The following is a 16,428-nucleotide window of genomic DNA, read 5'->3' on the forward strand; positions in this document are numbered from 1 at the left end:
CCGGTGCCACCACCCGGTGCCACCACCCGGTGCCACCACCCGGTGCCACCTCCCTCCCTGTCGCCGTCACCCTCCCGCGATCCGCAGCATCCCCACGAAGTTCCCCTCGCGCTCCTCCCGCTCCAGCTGCCACCCGCCCGCGTCCCCCGCGCTGTCCCCAACGCTGTCCCCGACGCTGTCCCCAGCCAGCTCCAGGCTCAGGATGTCGCCGGGCCGCAGGTGTCGCACGGCCTGGGCCAGCCCCGAGCGGTGGCGGTGTCCCCCGGCGGCGGGCGGCAGCGACAGGGACACGGCCAGCAGCGGCCCCGGCGACACCGCGCGACGCAGCCGCAGGGTGACAGCGCCTTGGGGACAGCTGGCCGCCGCGCAGGTGACAGCCAGCTGGCCGTAGAGGAGGTAGAGGCCACCCGATGTCACCCGCAGTGATGTCCCCGAGGGGTCCGGCCGGATGTCGCCGCTCAGGAAAACGCCCCGGACGCCGTCCTGGTAACGCCAGCGCGGGGACGGCGACAGCGAGCCTGGGGACAGGGGACACGGTCAGGGGACATTGGGGACACTGGGGACATGGGGACAGCGAGCCTGGGGACAGGGGGACACGGTCAGGGGACATTGGGGACACTGGGGACATGGGGACAGTGAGCCTGGGGACAGGGGACACGGTCAGGGGACATTGGGGACAGCGAGCCTGGGGACATGGGGACATAGGGACAGCGAGCCTGGGGACAGGGGACACGGTCAGGGGGACAGTGACAGCGAGCCTGGGGACAGGGGACACGGTCAGGGGACATTGGGGACACGGGACACGGTCAGGGGACATTGGGGACATTGGGGACATTGGGGACATTGGGGACATTGGGGACATGGGGACAGTGAGCCTGGGGACAGGGGGACACGGTCAGGGGACATTGGGGACACTGGGGACATTGGGGACATGGGGACAGTGAGCCTGGGGACAGGGGACACGGTCAGGGGACATTGGGGACATGGGGACATGGGGACAGTGAGCCTGGGGACAGGGGACACAGTCAGGGGACATTGGGGACATTGGGGACATGGGGACAGCGAGCCTGGGGACAGCGGGGACAGCGGGGACAGCGGTCAGGGGGACAGGGGGACACTGGGGACAGTGACAGCGAGCCTGGGGACAGCAGGGACAGCGGTCAGGGGGACACTGGGGACATGGGGACACTGGGGACATGGGGACACTGGGGACAGGGGGACATCAGGAGTCAGTGGGGACAGGGGGACACTGGGGTCACTGGGGACAGGGGGACAGCGGGTGGCTCAGGGACAGAGGGGACAGCAGGTGACAGAGGGGAGGAGGGAGCCTGGGGACACTGGGGACACTGGGGGGGGGGGGTTGGGGACACAGGGGACAAGGGGTGAGGCTGGGGACACTCCGTGACACCCTGGGGACACTCCGTGACACCCTGGGGACACTCCGTGACACCCTGGGGACAGTGAAACCTTGGGGACACTCCGTGACATCTTGGGGACACTGAAACCTTGGGGAAGCTCCGTGACACCTTGGGGACACCCTGGGGACATTCCATGACACCCTGGGGACAGTGACACCCTGGGGACACTCCGTGACACCCTGGGGACACTCCGTGACATCTTGGGGACAGTGACATCCTGGGGACAGTGACACCCCGGGGACACTCCGTGACACCCTGGGGACAGTGACACCCTGGGGACACTCCATGACACCCTGGGGACACTCCGTGACATCTTGGGGACAGTGACACCCTGGGGACACTCCGTGACATCTTGGGGACAGTGACACCCTGGGGACACTGAAACCTTGGGGATGCTCCGTGACATCTTGGGGACACCGTGGGGACATTCCATGTCACCCTGGGGACACTCCGTGACATCTTGGGGACACTCCGTGACACCCTGGGGACAGTGACACCCTGGGGACACTCCGTGACATCTTGGGGACAGTGACATCCTGGGGACAGTGACACCCTGGGGACACTCCGTGACACCCTGGGGACAGTGACACCCTGGGGACACTCCGTGACACCCTGGGGACACTCCGTGACACCCTGGGGACAGTGACACCCTGGGGACACTCCGTGACGCCGCCTGTGCCACCCCCGGATGCGGCGGGAGAGGTGACACGGGGGAGGGGACACGGAGGAGGGGACACGGCGGAGGTGACACTTCCTCCGGGTGACAATTTCGAGATGACTGCGGGGGGGGGAGGGGACATGGAGGGGACGGGAGGGGACAGGAGGGGACACTGGGGACAGGAGGGGACACCAGGGGACATCAGGGGACAGGAGGGGACATGAGGGGACAGGAGGGGACATCAGGGGACATCAGGGGACAGCAGGGGACATTCAGGACTTACCGGCGCTGAGCAGGACGTGGGCGGCGGTGGCAGCCTGAGGGGACAGGAGGGGACAGGAGGGGACAACGTCAGCAGGAGCGTCCCAAGTGTCCCCAAGGTGTCCCCAAGACATCCCCAAGGTGTCCCCAATGTCCCCAAGACATCCCCAAGGTCCCCAAGTGTCCCCAAGGTGTCCCCAAGGTGTCCACAACGTCCCCAAGGTGTCCCCAATGTCCCCAGGCTGTCCCCAAGGTGTCCCCGGTATCCCCAAGGTGTCCCCAAGGTGTCCCCAAGGTGTCCCCAAGGTGTCTCCAGTGTCCACAATGTCCCCAAGGTGTCCCCCAGGTGTCCCCGGTGTCCCCAAGAAGGGGAAAAGGGGAATTTCCGCGATCTGGGGAAACTGAGGCACGGGGTGGGGGGAGGGGAGGGGATGGTGACATTGGTGCCCCCCGGGAGGGGACAGGAGGGGACATGGGGACACCTGGGCGGACACAGGGACACGGGGATGGACAGACGGACACACGACACGGACACCTGGGCGGACACAGGGACACGGGGATGGACAGACGGACACCTGGATGGACAGACGGACAGGTGGATGGACAGACGGACACACAGACGGACGCCTGCACGGACAGATGGACACCTGGATGGACACAGGGACACGGGGATGGACAGACGGACAGGTGGATGGACAGACGGACACACGGACGGACACCTGCACGGACAGAGGGACACCTGCACGGACAGAGGGACACCTGGATGGACACAGGGACAAAGGGATGGACAGACAGACGCACGGACGGACACCTGCACGGACAGATGGACACCTGGGTGGACAGGCGGACAGATGGATGGACAGACGGACACACGGACGGACACCTGCACGGACAGATGGACACCTGGGTGGATGGACACCCGGAGAGACGAACACCCGGACAGACGGACACCGGGACAGACGGACAAAGCCCAGGGCAAGGAGGACACCCAGACGGACAAGCACCTGGACAGACAGCCAGACACACAGCCAGCCGGACGGACAGACGGACACCTGGACAACCAGGCTGGTAACTGGACACCCGGATGGACGGACGGATGGATGGACGGACAGACGGACGCCCGGGCAGACACCTGGACGGACAGACAACCAGACACTTGGACAGACGGACGCCTGGACAGGTGGAACCCCCCCGGAGGGACGGACGGACAGACGGAGAGCAGACAGACACCTGGACGGACAGCCGGACAACTGGACACCGGGACGGACAGAGGGACGGACGCCGGGACACACGGACAGCCAGGCAATCAAACGGCAGGACAGACGGACACCTGGACAAACGGACATCTGGACACCTGGACAAACAGACACTGGGACAAATGGACACTGGGAGACCCGGACAAATGGACACCTGGGTAAACAGGTACCAGGACAAACGGACGCCAGGAAAAACACCCAGACAACCGGAAAACTGGACAAACGGACACCGGGACAGACGGACACCGGGACAAACGGACACCGGGACAGACGGACACCGGGACAGACGGACACCGGGACAAACGGACACCAGGACAAACAGACATCGGGACAAACGGACACCAGGACAGACGGACACCGGGACAAATGGACACCAGGACAGACGGACACCGGGACAAACGGACACCGGGACAGACAGACACCGGGACAGACGGACACCAGGACAAACAGACACCGGGACAGACGGACACCGGGACAGACGGACACTGGGACAGATGGACACTGGGACAAACGGACACCGGGACAAACAGACACCTGGACTAGTGGACACCAGGACAAGCACCCGGACCACCGGACAACCGGGACACCTGGACAAACGGACACCAGGACAAATGGACACTGGGAGACCTGGATAACCGGACACCGAGACAAACGGACAGTGGGACAAACGGACACCGGGACAAACGGACACCAGGACGAGCACCCGGACCACCGGACAACCAGGACGCCCGGACAAACGGACACCGGGGACACCCCGGCCCCGGGACAAGCGGCCACGCCGCCCTCAGGACGGACAGACGGACAGACGGACGGACAGACGGACAGACCCCGCCCCCCCCCGTGCCCACCTGCACCGGGCGCGGCCCCCGGAGCGCCCCCAGGGCGGCGGCGGCGGCGGCTCCGAGCGCGGCCAGGGCGGCGATGGCGGCGAGCGCCGGGAGCAGGCGGCACCGGCACCGGCACCGGCACCGGGGCTGCGCGCGGGGCCCGCCCTGCTCCGCGTCCCGATCCCGGTCCCGGTTCTGGTCCGGGTCCCGGTTCACGTCCCGGTCCCGGTTCATGTCCCAGTTCTGGCTCTGGTGCGGGTGCCGGTCCCAGTTCCGGTCCCGATTCTGGTCCCAGTTCTGGGGCCTGCTCATGTCCCGGTTCGTGTCCCACAGCCAGTCCCGGTTCCGGTCCCGGTTCTGGTGCGGGTTCTGGTCCCAGTTCTGGTGCCCGTTCTGGTCCCGGTTCATGTCCCGGTTCTGGTCCCAGTTCTGATTCTGGTGCGGGTTCTGGTGCCCGTTCTGGTCCCGGTTCAAGTCCCGGTTCTGGTTCTGGTGCCCGTTCTGGTCCCAGTCCCGGTTCTGGTTCTGGTGCCCGTTCTGGTCCCGGTTCAAGTCCCGGTTCTGGTTCTGGTGCCCGTTCTGGTCCCAGTCCCGGTTCTGGTTCTGGTGCCCGTTCTGGTCCCAGTCCCGGTTCTGGTTCTGGTGCCCGTTCTGGTCCCGGTTCAAGTCCCTGTTCATGTCCCCGTTCCGGTCCCAGTTCTGGTGCCCGTTCTGGTCCCGGTTCTGGTCCCAGTCCCGGTTCTGGTGCCCGTTCTGGTCCCGGTTTTTGTCCCGCTCCCGGTTCTGGTCCCGGTTCGGGTCCCGCTCCCGGTGCCAGTCCCGGTTCGGGTCCCGGTTCGGGTCCCGCTCCGGCTCCGGGCAGAGGCACCGGCAGGGCCGCGGGGCCGCCGCGGGATTCTCGGCGTCTGCGAGCGGCGACATCGCGGCGACATCGGCGACAGAGCGGAGCGGGGCCGCTTTTAACGGGACAGGAACGGGGAGGGGACACGGGGACAGCGGGAGGGGACACGGGGACAGCGGGAGGGGACACGGTGACATCAGGGAATGCCCCGGGGACAGCGGGGAGGGGACACGGTGACATCAGGGAATGCACCGGGGACATCGGGGAGGGGACACGGGGACAGCGGGGAGGGGACACGGGGACAGCGGGGAGGGGACACGGGGACAGCGGGAGGGGACACGGTGACATCAGGGAATGCCCCGGGGACAGCGGGGAGGGGACACGGGGACAGCGGGAGGGGACACGGGGACAGCGGGGAGGGGACACGGTGACATCAGGGAGGGGACACGGTGACATCAGGGAATGCACCGGGGACAGCGGGGAGGGGACACGGGGACCGGGGAGGGGACTGGAACATCAGGGAGGGGACACGGGGACATCAGGGAATGCCCCGGGGACAGCGGGGAAGGGACTGGAACAGTGGGGAGGGGACACGGGGACAGCGGGGAGGGGACACGGTGACAGCGGGGAATACCCCGGGGACAGTGGGGAGGGGACTGGAACAGCGGGGAGGGGACACGGGGACAGCGGGGAGGGGACGGGGACATCACGGAGGAGACCGGGGAGGGGACACGGTGACATCAAGGAAGGGACATCGGGGAGGGGACAGTGACATCAAGGAGAGGACACGGTGACATCAGGGAATGCACCGGGGATGTCGGGGAGGGAACTGGAACAGCGAGGAGGGGACATGGGGACAGCGGGGAGGCGACATCGGGGAGGGGACGGTGACATCGAGGAGGGACCGGGGACAGCGGGGAGGGGGCGGTGGGGAAGGGACAGCGGGGAGGGGACACGGGGACATCAGGGAATGCACCGGGGACAGTGGGGCGGGGACACGGTGACATCGGGGAGGGGACTTCGGGGAGGGGACTGGAACATCGGGGAGGGACCGGGGACATCGGGGAGGGGACAGTGACATCAAGGAGAGGACACGGTGACATGAGGGAATGCACCGGGGATGTCGGGGAGGGAACTGGAACAGCGGGGAGGGGACACGGGGACAGCGGGGAGGGGACATCGGGGAGGGGACGGGGACATCGGGGAGGGGGCGGTGGGGAAGGGACAGCCGGGAGGGGACACGGGGAATGCACCAGGGACAGCGGGAAGGGGACACGGTGACATCGAGGGGGGGAACATCGGGGAGGGGACACGGGGACATCGGGGAATGCACCAGGGACAGTGGGGAGGGGGCGGCGACATCGGGGAAGGGACTGGGGACATCGGGGAGGGGACACGGTGACATCGAGGGGGGGCTGGAACAGTGGGGAGGGGACACGGGGAATGCACCAGGGACAGCGGGGAGGGGACACGGTGACATCGGGGAGGGACCGGGGACATCGGGGAGGGGACAGCGGGAAGGGAACTGGAACATCGGGGAGGGGACAGTGGGGACGGGACACGGTGACATCAGGGAGGGGACAGCGGGGACGGGACGGTGACATCAGGGAATGCACCGGGGATGTCGGGGAGGGAACTGGAACAGCGGGGAGGGGACACGGGGACAGCGGGGAGGGGACGGTGACATCGAGGAGGGACCGGGGACAGCGGGGAGGGGACATCGGGGAGAGGACGGTGACATGAAGGAAAGGGACATTGGGGAGGCGACACGGTGACATCACGGGAGGGACATCACGGAGGGGACCGGCGACATCGGGGGAGGGACATCGGGGAAAGCACCGGGGACATCGGGGAGGGGACAGGGACATCGGGGAGGGGACAGGGACATCAAGGAGGGGACACGGTGACATCAGGGAGCGGGACATGGGGAAGGGACCGGGAAGGTGACATCAGGGAATGCACCGGCGACATCGGGCAGGGGGCGGCGACATCGGGGAAGGGACTGGGGACATCGGGGAGGGGACGCGGTGACATCGAGGGGGAGAACATCGGGGAGGGGACCTGCGACATCGGGGAGGGGACACGGGGAGGGTCAGCGGTGACACGGGTGTCGCCTGTCCCCAGCGTCCTCCATCCCCCCTGTGCCACCTGTGGCCACCACGGGGTCACCACGGGGTCACCACGGGGTCACCACGGGGTCAGGGCTGACACCGGTGCCACCAGTGCCACCTGTCCCCAATGTCCCTCTTGTCCCAGCAGTGCCACCGGTGCCACCTGTCAGCGGGGAGGTGACATCAGGGAACGCACCGGAGACAGCGGGGAGGGGGCGGCGACATCGGGGAGGGGACAATGACACCGGGAGGGGACACCGGGGAGGGGTTGGGGACACCAAGACGGGGTTGGGGACATCGGGGAGGGGACAGTGACACCGGAGGGGGGGCGGGGGGACCGAGAAGGGGTTGGGGACACCGGAGAGGGGACAATGACACTGGGGGGGACACCGGGGAGGGGTTGGGGACACCGAGATGGGGTTGGGGACACCTGGACGGTGTTGGGGACATCGGGGAGGGGACAATGACACCGAGGAGGGGACAATGACATCGAGGGGGACACCGAGACGGGGTTGGGGACACTCTGGGGGGACCGAACGGACCCCTCGGGGACACCTCGGGGACAACGGCGACACCGGGGAGGGACAAACCCAACCCTGGGGGGGGCGGGGTGGCACCGGCGACAAAGCCACCCCGGGGGTGGGGACAGATCCGCGCGGGGGGTGGGGACAAAAGCGACACCGGGGGTGGGGACCGAGGCGCGAGGAAGCGGCGACACCGTGGGAGGGTGGGGGAGGGGAGGTTTTGGGGACCCTCCCGGCCGTGACGTCACGGATGGGAAGTGTCCCCAAGTGTCGCCGAGTGTCCCCAAGCGCCACCCACGGGGATTTCCGGCGGGGACGGAATTTTTTTGGCCGCTGTCACTTTTTTATTGGGGGGGGGAGGGGAGAGGTGGGGACGGCCTGGGGGAGAGACCCCCCCCCCAAAAAAAGGGGATCCCCAAAAAAACTCAAAAACCCCCCAAAAAACCCTCAAAAAACGCAAAAAACCCCAAATCACCCCAAAAAACCTCAAATCACCCCAAAAAAGCCCAAGCCACCCCCAAAACAACCCGAAATCACCTCAAAAAAACCCCAAATCACCCCCAAAAATCCCAAATCACCCAAAAAACCCCAAGTCACCCCCAAAAATTCAAATCACCCCAAAAAACCCCTAAATCAGCCCAAAAATGGAACCCCCAAAAATCCTCGACGCCCCCAAATGGGACCCCCCTAAAAATCCCAAATCACCCCCCAAAAAAACCTCAAATCAACCCCAAAAATCCCAAATCTCCCCAAAAACCGTCAAATCATCCCAAAAAACCCCAAACTACGCCCAAAAAAACCTCAAATCACCCCAAAAATGGAACCCCCAAAAATCCTCAATCCCGCCAAATGGGACCCCCCAAAAAACCCCAAATCACCCCCCAAAAGCCCAAACCACCCCCAAAACAACCCCAAATCACCTCAAAAACCCCCAAATCACCCCAAGAAAATCCCAAATCACCCCCAAAACCCCCAAATCACCCCGAAAAAACCCAAATTACGCCTAAAAAACCTCAAATCCCCCCCAAAAAGCCCAAATCTCCCAAAAAAACCCAAATCACCCCAAGAAAAACCCTCAAATCACCCCAAAAAATCCCAAATCCCCCCCAAAAAACCCCAAATCACCCCAAAAAAACCCCAAATCACCCCGAAAAACCTTCAAATCACCCCGAAAAAACCCAAATCACCCCGAAAAAACCTCAAATCAACCCAAAAAATCCCAAATCTCCCCAAAAAACCTCAAAACACCCCAAAAAAACCCCAAATCACCCCAAAAAAACCCAAATCTCCCCCAAAATCATCAAATCATCCCAAAAAACCCCAAATCAACCCCCCAAAAAACCTCAAATCACTCCAAAAATGGAACCCCTAAAAAACCTCAAACCCCCCCACAATGGGACCCCCCCAAAAACTCCAAATCACCCCAAAAAAACCCAATTCACCCCCAAAAAACCTCAAATCACCCCCCAAAAGCCCAAACCACCCCCAAAACAACCCCAAATCACCTCAAAAACCCCCAAATCACCCCAAGAAAATCCCAAATCACCCCCAAAACCCCCAAATCACCCCGAAAAAACCCAAATTACGCCTAAAAAACCTCAAATCCCCCCAAAAAGCCCAAATCACCCCAGAAAAAACCCCAAATCACCCCCAAACCCCTCAAATTACCTCAAAAACCCCAAATCACCCCGAAAAAACCCAAATCACCCCGAAAAACCTCAAATCAACCCAAAAAATCCCAAATCTCCCCAAAAAAACCCCAAATCACCCCAAAAAATCCCAAATCAACCCCAAAAATCCCAAATCATCCCAAAAAACCTCAAATCATCCCAAAAAATCCCCAAATCACCCCAAAAACCCCCAAATTACCCCGAAAAAACCTCAAATCACCCCAAAAATGGAACCCCTAAAAATCCTCAAATCCCCCCCACAATGGAACCCCCCCAAAAACCCCAAATCACCCCAAAAAAACCCAAATCACCCCCAAAATCCCAAATCAACCCGAAAAAAACTCCAAATCACCCCAAAAAATCCCAAATCACCCCCAAAATCCCAAATCCCCCCAAACTGGGACCCTAAAATGCTCAACCCACCCCAAAATACCCCCAAACTTCCCGAAAATGGGACCGACAAAAAAGCCCCAAAATGGAACCCCCCAAAAAATCCCAAAATCCCTAAAAATCCCGAAAAATCCCCCAAAATCCAAAAAAATCCCCGAAATAAAAAAAAATCCCCCCCAAATCCCCAAAAAATCCCAAAAAATCCCAAAAATCCCCCCCCAAAAAATCCCCCAAAATAAAAAAAAAATCCCCAGAAATCCCCTAAAATCCCCCAAAATTCCCCAAAAATCCCCAAAATCAAAAAAATCCCCCCCAAATCCTCAAAAATCCCCTAAAAATCCTAAAAAAAATCCCCCCCAAATCCCAAAAGATCTCCCAAAATCCAAAAACAATCTGAAAAAATCCCCAAAAAATCCCCCAAAAATCTAACAAAAAATCCCAAAAAATCCCCCCAAATCCCCTAAAAATCCCCCCAAAATCCCAAAAAATGCTTTTAAAAATCCCACAAAAAATCCCACAAAAAATCCCTAAAAATCCTCCCCCAAAATCCCCAAAAATTCCAAAAGGATCCCCCAAAATCCTAAAAAAATCTCCCAAAAGATCCTTTTAAAATTCCCCCCAAAATTCCTCAGAAATAAAGAAAAATCCCCCCCAAAAGCCCCCAAATCTCCTAAAAATCCCCCAAAATCCATCAAAAAGTCTCCCCAAAATGCCCTAAAAATCCTTAAAACCCCTCCCCAAAATCCCCAAATAATCCCAAAAATCCATTAAAAAATCCCCCTAAATCCCCCCCAAAATCCCCCCAAAATCCCAAAAAATCCTTTAAAAAATCCCCCCCCAAATCCTTTAAAAAATTCCCCAAATGCCCCAAAATTAAAAAAAAAATCCCCCCCAAAATCCCCAAAATCCCCTAAAAATCTCCAAAAATCCATCCAGAAATCTCCCCAAGATCCTCAAAAATCCTTAAAAAAATCCTTTAAAAAATCCCCCCGAAATCCCAAAAAATCCCCCAAAATCCCCCCCAAAATCCTTCAAAAATTAAAAAAAATTCCCCAAAAATCCCCCCCCAAAATCCACCAAAAAGTAAAAAAATATCCCCCCAAAAATCCCAAAAAATCCCCCAAAAATCCTTATAAAAATCCTTGCAAAAACTCCCCCAAAAAAACTCCCCAAAAAAATCCCCAAAATCCCCTAAAAATCCATTTAAAAATCCCCCAAAAAATCCTTTAAAAAATCCCCCTAAAAATCCCAAAAAATCGCCCCCCAAAATGCCCAAAGAATCCCCAAAAATCCTAAAAAAAATCCCCCAAAAAATCCTTTAAAAAATCCCCCCAAAATTCCCCCAAAATAAAAAAATCCCTCCCAAAATCCCCCAAATCTCCGAAAAATCCCCAAAAATCCATCAAGAAATCTCCCCAAAATCCCCAAAAATGCCCTAAAAATCCCAAAAAGATTCCCCAAAAATCCTTAAAAAAATCCTTTAAAAAATGCCCCCAAAATCCCCTAAAAAACCCAACCCCCCCCCCCAAAAATCCCAAAAAATCCCCCAAAAAATCCTTACAAAAACTCCCCAAAAAATCCCCCAAAAATCCATTTAAAAATCCCAAAAAAATCCTTTAAAAAATCCCCCCAAAAATCCCCCAAAAATCCCCCAAAATTCCAAAAGAATCCCAAAAAAATCCTTTAAAAAATCCCCCAAAAAATAAAAAAAAAATCTCCCCCAAAATCCATCCAAAAATCTCCCCAAAATCCCCCCAAATGCCCTAAAAATCCCAAAAAGATCCCCAAAAATCCTTAAAAAATCCTTTAAAAAATCCCCCAAAACATTCCCAAAAATCCATTAAACCCCCCCCCAAATCTCCCCCCAAATCCCCCAAATTCCCCCCAAAATCCCAAAAAAATCCCTCAAAAAATCCGCAAAATTCCCAAAAAATCTCCCACCCTCAAACTCCCCCTGCCCCAAAAGGGATCCCCAAAAATTCCCAAAATCCCCAAATTCCCCCAAATCCCCAAATTCCCCAAATTCCCCCAAATCCCCAAACGGGAGCCCCAGGTTGGAGCCTCTTCCTCAAATGGGAACTTGGAAAGTTGAATTCACGTTGATTGAATTTTTAATTTTAATTTAATTTTAGTTTAATTCGATTTTATTTTATTTTATTTTATTTTATTTTATTTTATTTTATTTTATTTTATTTTATTTTATTTTATTTTATTTTATTTTATTTTATTTTATTTTATTATTTTATTTTATTTTATTTTATTTTATTTTATTTTATTTCAACTTTTAATTCATTTTAATTTTTTAATTTATTTTTATTTCCCCTCCTTGTCTCGCCCAATCGGGTGGGGGAGGGGTCTCAAAGGGGCGTGGTCTTGTCAAGCCCCGCCCATTGAGCATCACCCCGCCCACTCCCACTCGCCCCACCCGTAGCCCCGCCCTCTTTAGCAACTCACCAATCAGCGTGCCGGGCTCGTTCGCGTGCACATGACGTCATCGCGCCGACCCGGAAGAGCGGCGATCGCGGATCGGGGGGCGGGGGGAAAAGCGGCGCGCGCGATCACGTGACCGCGAGGCGGGGCGCGCTGATTGGGCGGAGCCGGCCGGGGTGGGCGGGGCCAGGGAGCGCGCGGCGCTTCCGGTGAAGGAAAGGTGAGGGGACAGCGGGGGGACAGCGGGGGGGGGTTGGGGACACCGGGGGACACCCGGAGGGGGTTGGGGACACTTGGGGGGGTTGGGGACACCGGGGGGGGTTGGGGACACCGGGGGGGGTTGGGGACACTCGGGGGACAGCGGGGGGAACAGCGGGGGGGGTTTGGGGACACTTGGAGGGGACAGCGGGGGGGGCTGGGGACACTGGGGGGGGTTGGGGACACCGGGGGGGGTTGGGGACTCCGGGAGGGGTTGGGGACACCTGGAGGGGTTTGGGGACACTTGGGGGGGTTGGGGACACCTGGAGGGGTTTGGGGACACTTGGGGGGGTTGGGGACACCGGGGGGGGGGTTGGGGACACCTGGAGGGGTTTGGGGACACTTGGGGGGGGTTGGGGACACTTGGGGGGGGTTGGTGACACCGGGGGGGGGTTGGGGACACTTGGGGGGGGTTGGTGACACCGAGGGGGGTTGGGGACACTTGGGGGGGGTTGGTGACACCGAGGGGGGTTGGGGACACCTGGAGGACACCGGGCCGGGGGTTTGGTGACACCGGGAGGGGTTGGGGAGACCGGGAGGGAGTTGGGGACACTTGGGGGGTTTGGGGACACCGGGAGCGCTTTTGGGACACTTGGGGGACAGCGGGAGGGGACAGCGGGGGGGACACCTGGGGACACCGGGGGGGTTTGGGGACACCGGGGGGGGGTTGGGGACACCTGGGGGACAGCAGGCCGGGGGTTTGGGGACACAGAGGGGATGGTCCAGAGCATTGGGGTGGCCTTGGGGACAAAGGTGACAGTCGGGGCTCTGGGTGGCCCTGGGGACAGAGGTGACAATCAGGGGACAGGGTGGCCTTGGTGACAATCAGGGAGCAGGGTGGCCCTGGAGACAATTGGGGGGCAGGGTGGCCTTGGGGACAGAGGTGACAGTTGGGGACAGGGGTGACAATTGGGGCTGTGTGTGGCCTTGGTGACAATCAGGGGCAGGGTGGTCCTGGGGACAAAGGTGACAATCAGGGACAGAGGTGACAGTCGGGGCTCTGGGTGGCCCTGGTGACAATTGGGAGACAGGGTGGCCTTGGTGACAATCAGGGAGTAGGGTGGCCCTGGGGACAGAGGTGACAATCGGGGCTCTGGGTGGCCCTGGGGACAGGGAACAAAGGTGACAATTGGGAGACAGGGTGGCCTTGGGGACAGAGGTGACAATCGGGTGGCTCAAAAATCACGATTTGGGACCTAAAAATTGGAATTTTTGTCCTCAAAATTTGGGAATTTGGATCGAAATCGGGGATTTTCACCCAAAATTCGGGGATTTCACCCCAAATTTGGGATTTCCACTCAAAATTCGAGAGTTTTGACCCAAATTTGGGAATTTTTTTGCATCAAAATTCGGATTTTTTGCCCCAAAATTCAGATTTTCCATCTCAAATTTGGGATTTTTCACCCAAAATTGGAAATTTTTGCCCCCAAATTTGGGATTTTTGGCCCAAATTTGGGGATTTTTCCCCCAAAAATGAGGATTTTGATTTAAAATCTGTGATTTTTGGACCTAAAATCGAGGATTTTCGTTCCAAATTTGGGATTTTCGTCCCAAATTTGGGGATCTTTGCCACAAAATTCGGGGTTTTTGCCTCAAAATTGAGGATTTTTACTCCAAATTTGGGATTTTTTGCAACAAAATTGGAGATTAGTCCCCCAAATTTGACGATTTTTGCCACAAAATTGGGATTTTGGCCCAAAATTCAGGGCTTTTGTTCCAAAATTTGGGAATTTTCCCCCAAATTTGGGGATTTTTGCTCGAATTTGGCATTTCCACTCAAAATTCGAGAGTTTTGACCCAAATTTGGGAATTTTTTGCCACAAAATTCAGCATTTTTGCATCAAAATTTGGATTTTTTGCCCCAAAATTCAGATTTTCCATCCAAAATTTGGGGATTCTTGCCCCAAAATTTGGGACTTTTGCTCAAATTTGGGATTTTTGCCCCAAAATTTCAAATTTTTTGCCCAGATTTGGGATTTTTCACCCAAAATTGGAAATTTTTGCCCCCAAATTTGGGATTTTTTTGCCCAAATTTGGGATTTTTGCCCCCGTTTGGGAGCAGGGAGGGAATTCCAGGAATGTTTGGGGGAGGGGCAGAAGCTCGTTAGGGGTAATTAAGCCAACGCTGATTATGCAAATGAGCTGCATGAGCTGCGTGATGATGCCTGTGTATGCAAATGAGGCTCTGATTATGCAAATTAACGTGGGCGGGTGTGGGAATCCGGATAAACTGGGACTGGTTAAACTGGGTCCAATTAATGCAGAGCTTAATTAATCCAGTCTGATTAATTAAACAAGGTTCACTTAATCCAGAGTTTAATTAATCCAATCTAATTAATTAAACAGGGCTCAATTAATCCAGAGTTTAATTAATCCAGTCTGACTAATTATACAAGGTTCAATTAATCCAGAGTTTAATTAATCCAATCTAATTAATTAGGATGGGTCCAGGTAATCCAGAGTTTAATCTAATTAATTAAACAGGGTTCAATTAATCCAGTCTAATTAATTAAACAGCGCTCAATTAATCCAGAGTTTAATTAATCTAATTAATTAAACAGCGCTCAATTAATCCAGAGTTTAATTAACCCAGTCTAATTAATTAAACAGGGCTCAATTATTTCCGGGTCACTCCCGGTGTCCCCAGGGGCTCTTGGTGTCCCCAGGGGTTCCCACGGTGGCCCTGAGCTGTCCCTGGTGTCCCCAAGCTGTCCCTGATGTCCCCAGCGGCTCTTGATGTCCCCTATGTTCCCACGGTGTCCCCAGGGGTTCCCACGGTGTCCCCAAGCTGTCCCTGGTGTCCCCAAGCTGTCCCTGGTGTCCCCAGGTGGTTCTTGGTGTCCCCAAGCAGTCCCTGGTGTCCCCAGGGTTCCACGGTGTCCCCGAGCAGTTCTTGATGTCCCCAAGCTGTCCCTGGTGTCCCCAGGTGGTTCTTGGTGTCCCCAAACCATCCCTGATGTCCCCAGGCAGTCCCTGGTGTCCCCAAGCTGTCCCTGGTGTCCCCAAGCTGTCCCTGATGTCCCCAGGGGTTCCCACGGTGTCCCCAAGCAGTCCCTGGTGTCCCCAAACCATCCCTGATGTCCCCAAGCTGTCCCTGGTGTCCCCAAACCATCCCTGATGTCCCCAAGCTGTCCCTGATGTCCCCAAGCTGTCCTTTGTGTCCCCAGAGGTTCCCACGGTGGCCCTGGGTTGTTCCCGATGTCCCCAAGCTGTCCTTGGTGTCCCCAAACCGTCCCTGATGTCCCCAGCAGCTCTTGGTGTCCCCAATGTTCCCATGGTGTCCCCAAGTGCTTCTCGGTGTCCCCAAACCATCCCTGGTGTCCCCAAGCTGTCCCTCGTGTCCCCTGTGTTCCCACAGTGGCCTCAGGTGGTTCTCGGTGTCCCCAGGGGTTCCCATGGTGGCCCTGAGTTGTTCTTGATGTCCCCAAGCTGTCCCTGGTGTCCCCAAGCAGTCCCTGGTGTCCCCAGGGGTTCCCATGGTGGCCCTGGGTGGTTCTCGGTGTCCCCAGGGTTCCCATGGTGTCCCCAAGCTGTCCCCGGTGTCCCCAGGATTCCCACGGTGTCCCCAAGCAGTTCTTGGTGTCCCCAGAAGTTCCTGTCCCACAGGTGGAACCAGGGGGACATTGGGGACATTGGGGACAGGGGACATGGGCACAGGTGGCACGGAGGACACTGGGCACAGGTGGCACAGGTGTCACCAGTGTCACCACTGAGCTCGTGGTGGCCCCGTGGTGACACAGGTGGGACAGATGGGACAGGGGACATGGGCACAGGTGGCACCAGT

At 57.7% G+C, this 16,428-nt stretch overlaps 2 protein-coding genes across 3 annotated transcripts in view; one reads left to right on the forward strand and one right to left on the reverse strand.

Moving 5' to 3' along the window:
- Positions 1–291: 291 nt before the first annotated feature.
- LOC311164428 (2-hydroxyacyl-CoA lyase 2-like) overlaps positions 292–16,428 on the forward strand; it is a gene marked incomplete at its 3' end in the record, with an annotated part of 28,618 nt that continues 12,481 nt past the window's right edge. Inside the window, exon 1 of one of the 2 annotated variants that reach the window (XM_084223884.1) lies at positions 292–486. In XM_084223884.1, coding sequence (XP_084080010.1) covers positions 411–486 — 76 coding nt within the window. In that variant the 5' untranslated portion in view covers positions 292–410. Of the gene's footprint in view, positions 487–12,552; positions 12,607–16,428 lie in introns of those variants that run through there. The other variant, XM_084223885.1, reaches the window with a different exon arrangement.
- Positions 3,622–4,869, reverse strand: LOC311164446 (uncharacterized protein). Its single transcript, XM_084223910.1, has 2 exons — positions 4,442–4,869; positions 3,622–3,667 (listed from the first exon to the last, which is right to left on the reverse strand). Exons 1-2 carry the CDS (start codon positions 4,826–4,828, stop codon positions 3,644–3,646), a joined length of 411 nt encoding a protein of 136 aa, XP_084080036.1. The 5' UTR covers positions 4,829–4,869; the 3' UTR covers positions 3,622–3,643.

This window comes from Fringilla coelebs (assembly GCF_963513975.1).
Source record: "Fringilla coelebs genome assembly, chromosome: 32".
Taxonomy (NCBI): Eukaryota; Metazoa; Chordata; class Aves; order Passeriformes; family Fringillidae; genus Fringilla; species Fringilla coelebs.

What these genes read in the sequence shown, in the direction of transcription:
- LOC311164446 (XM_084223910.1), bottom strand. Translation starts at nt 4,828, where the DNA reads ATGAACCGGGACCAGAACGGGCACCAGAACTGGGACCAGAACCCGCAC. An exon ending in GGGGGCCGCGCCCGGTGCAG is followed by an intron (nt 3,668 to 4,441) that starts GTGGGCACGGGG and finishes CCGTTTGTCCAG; the next exon opens with GTGTCCGTCTGTCCTGCCGT.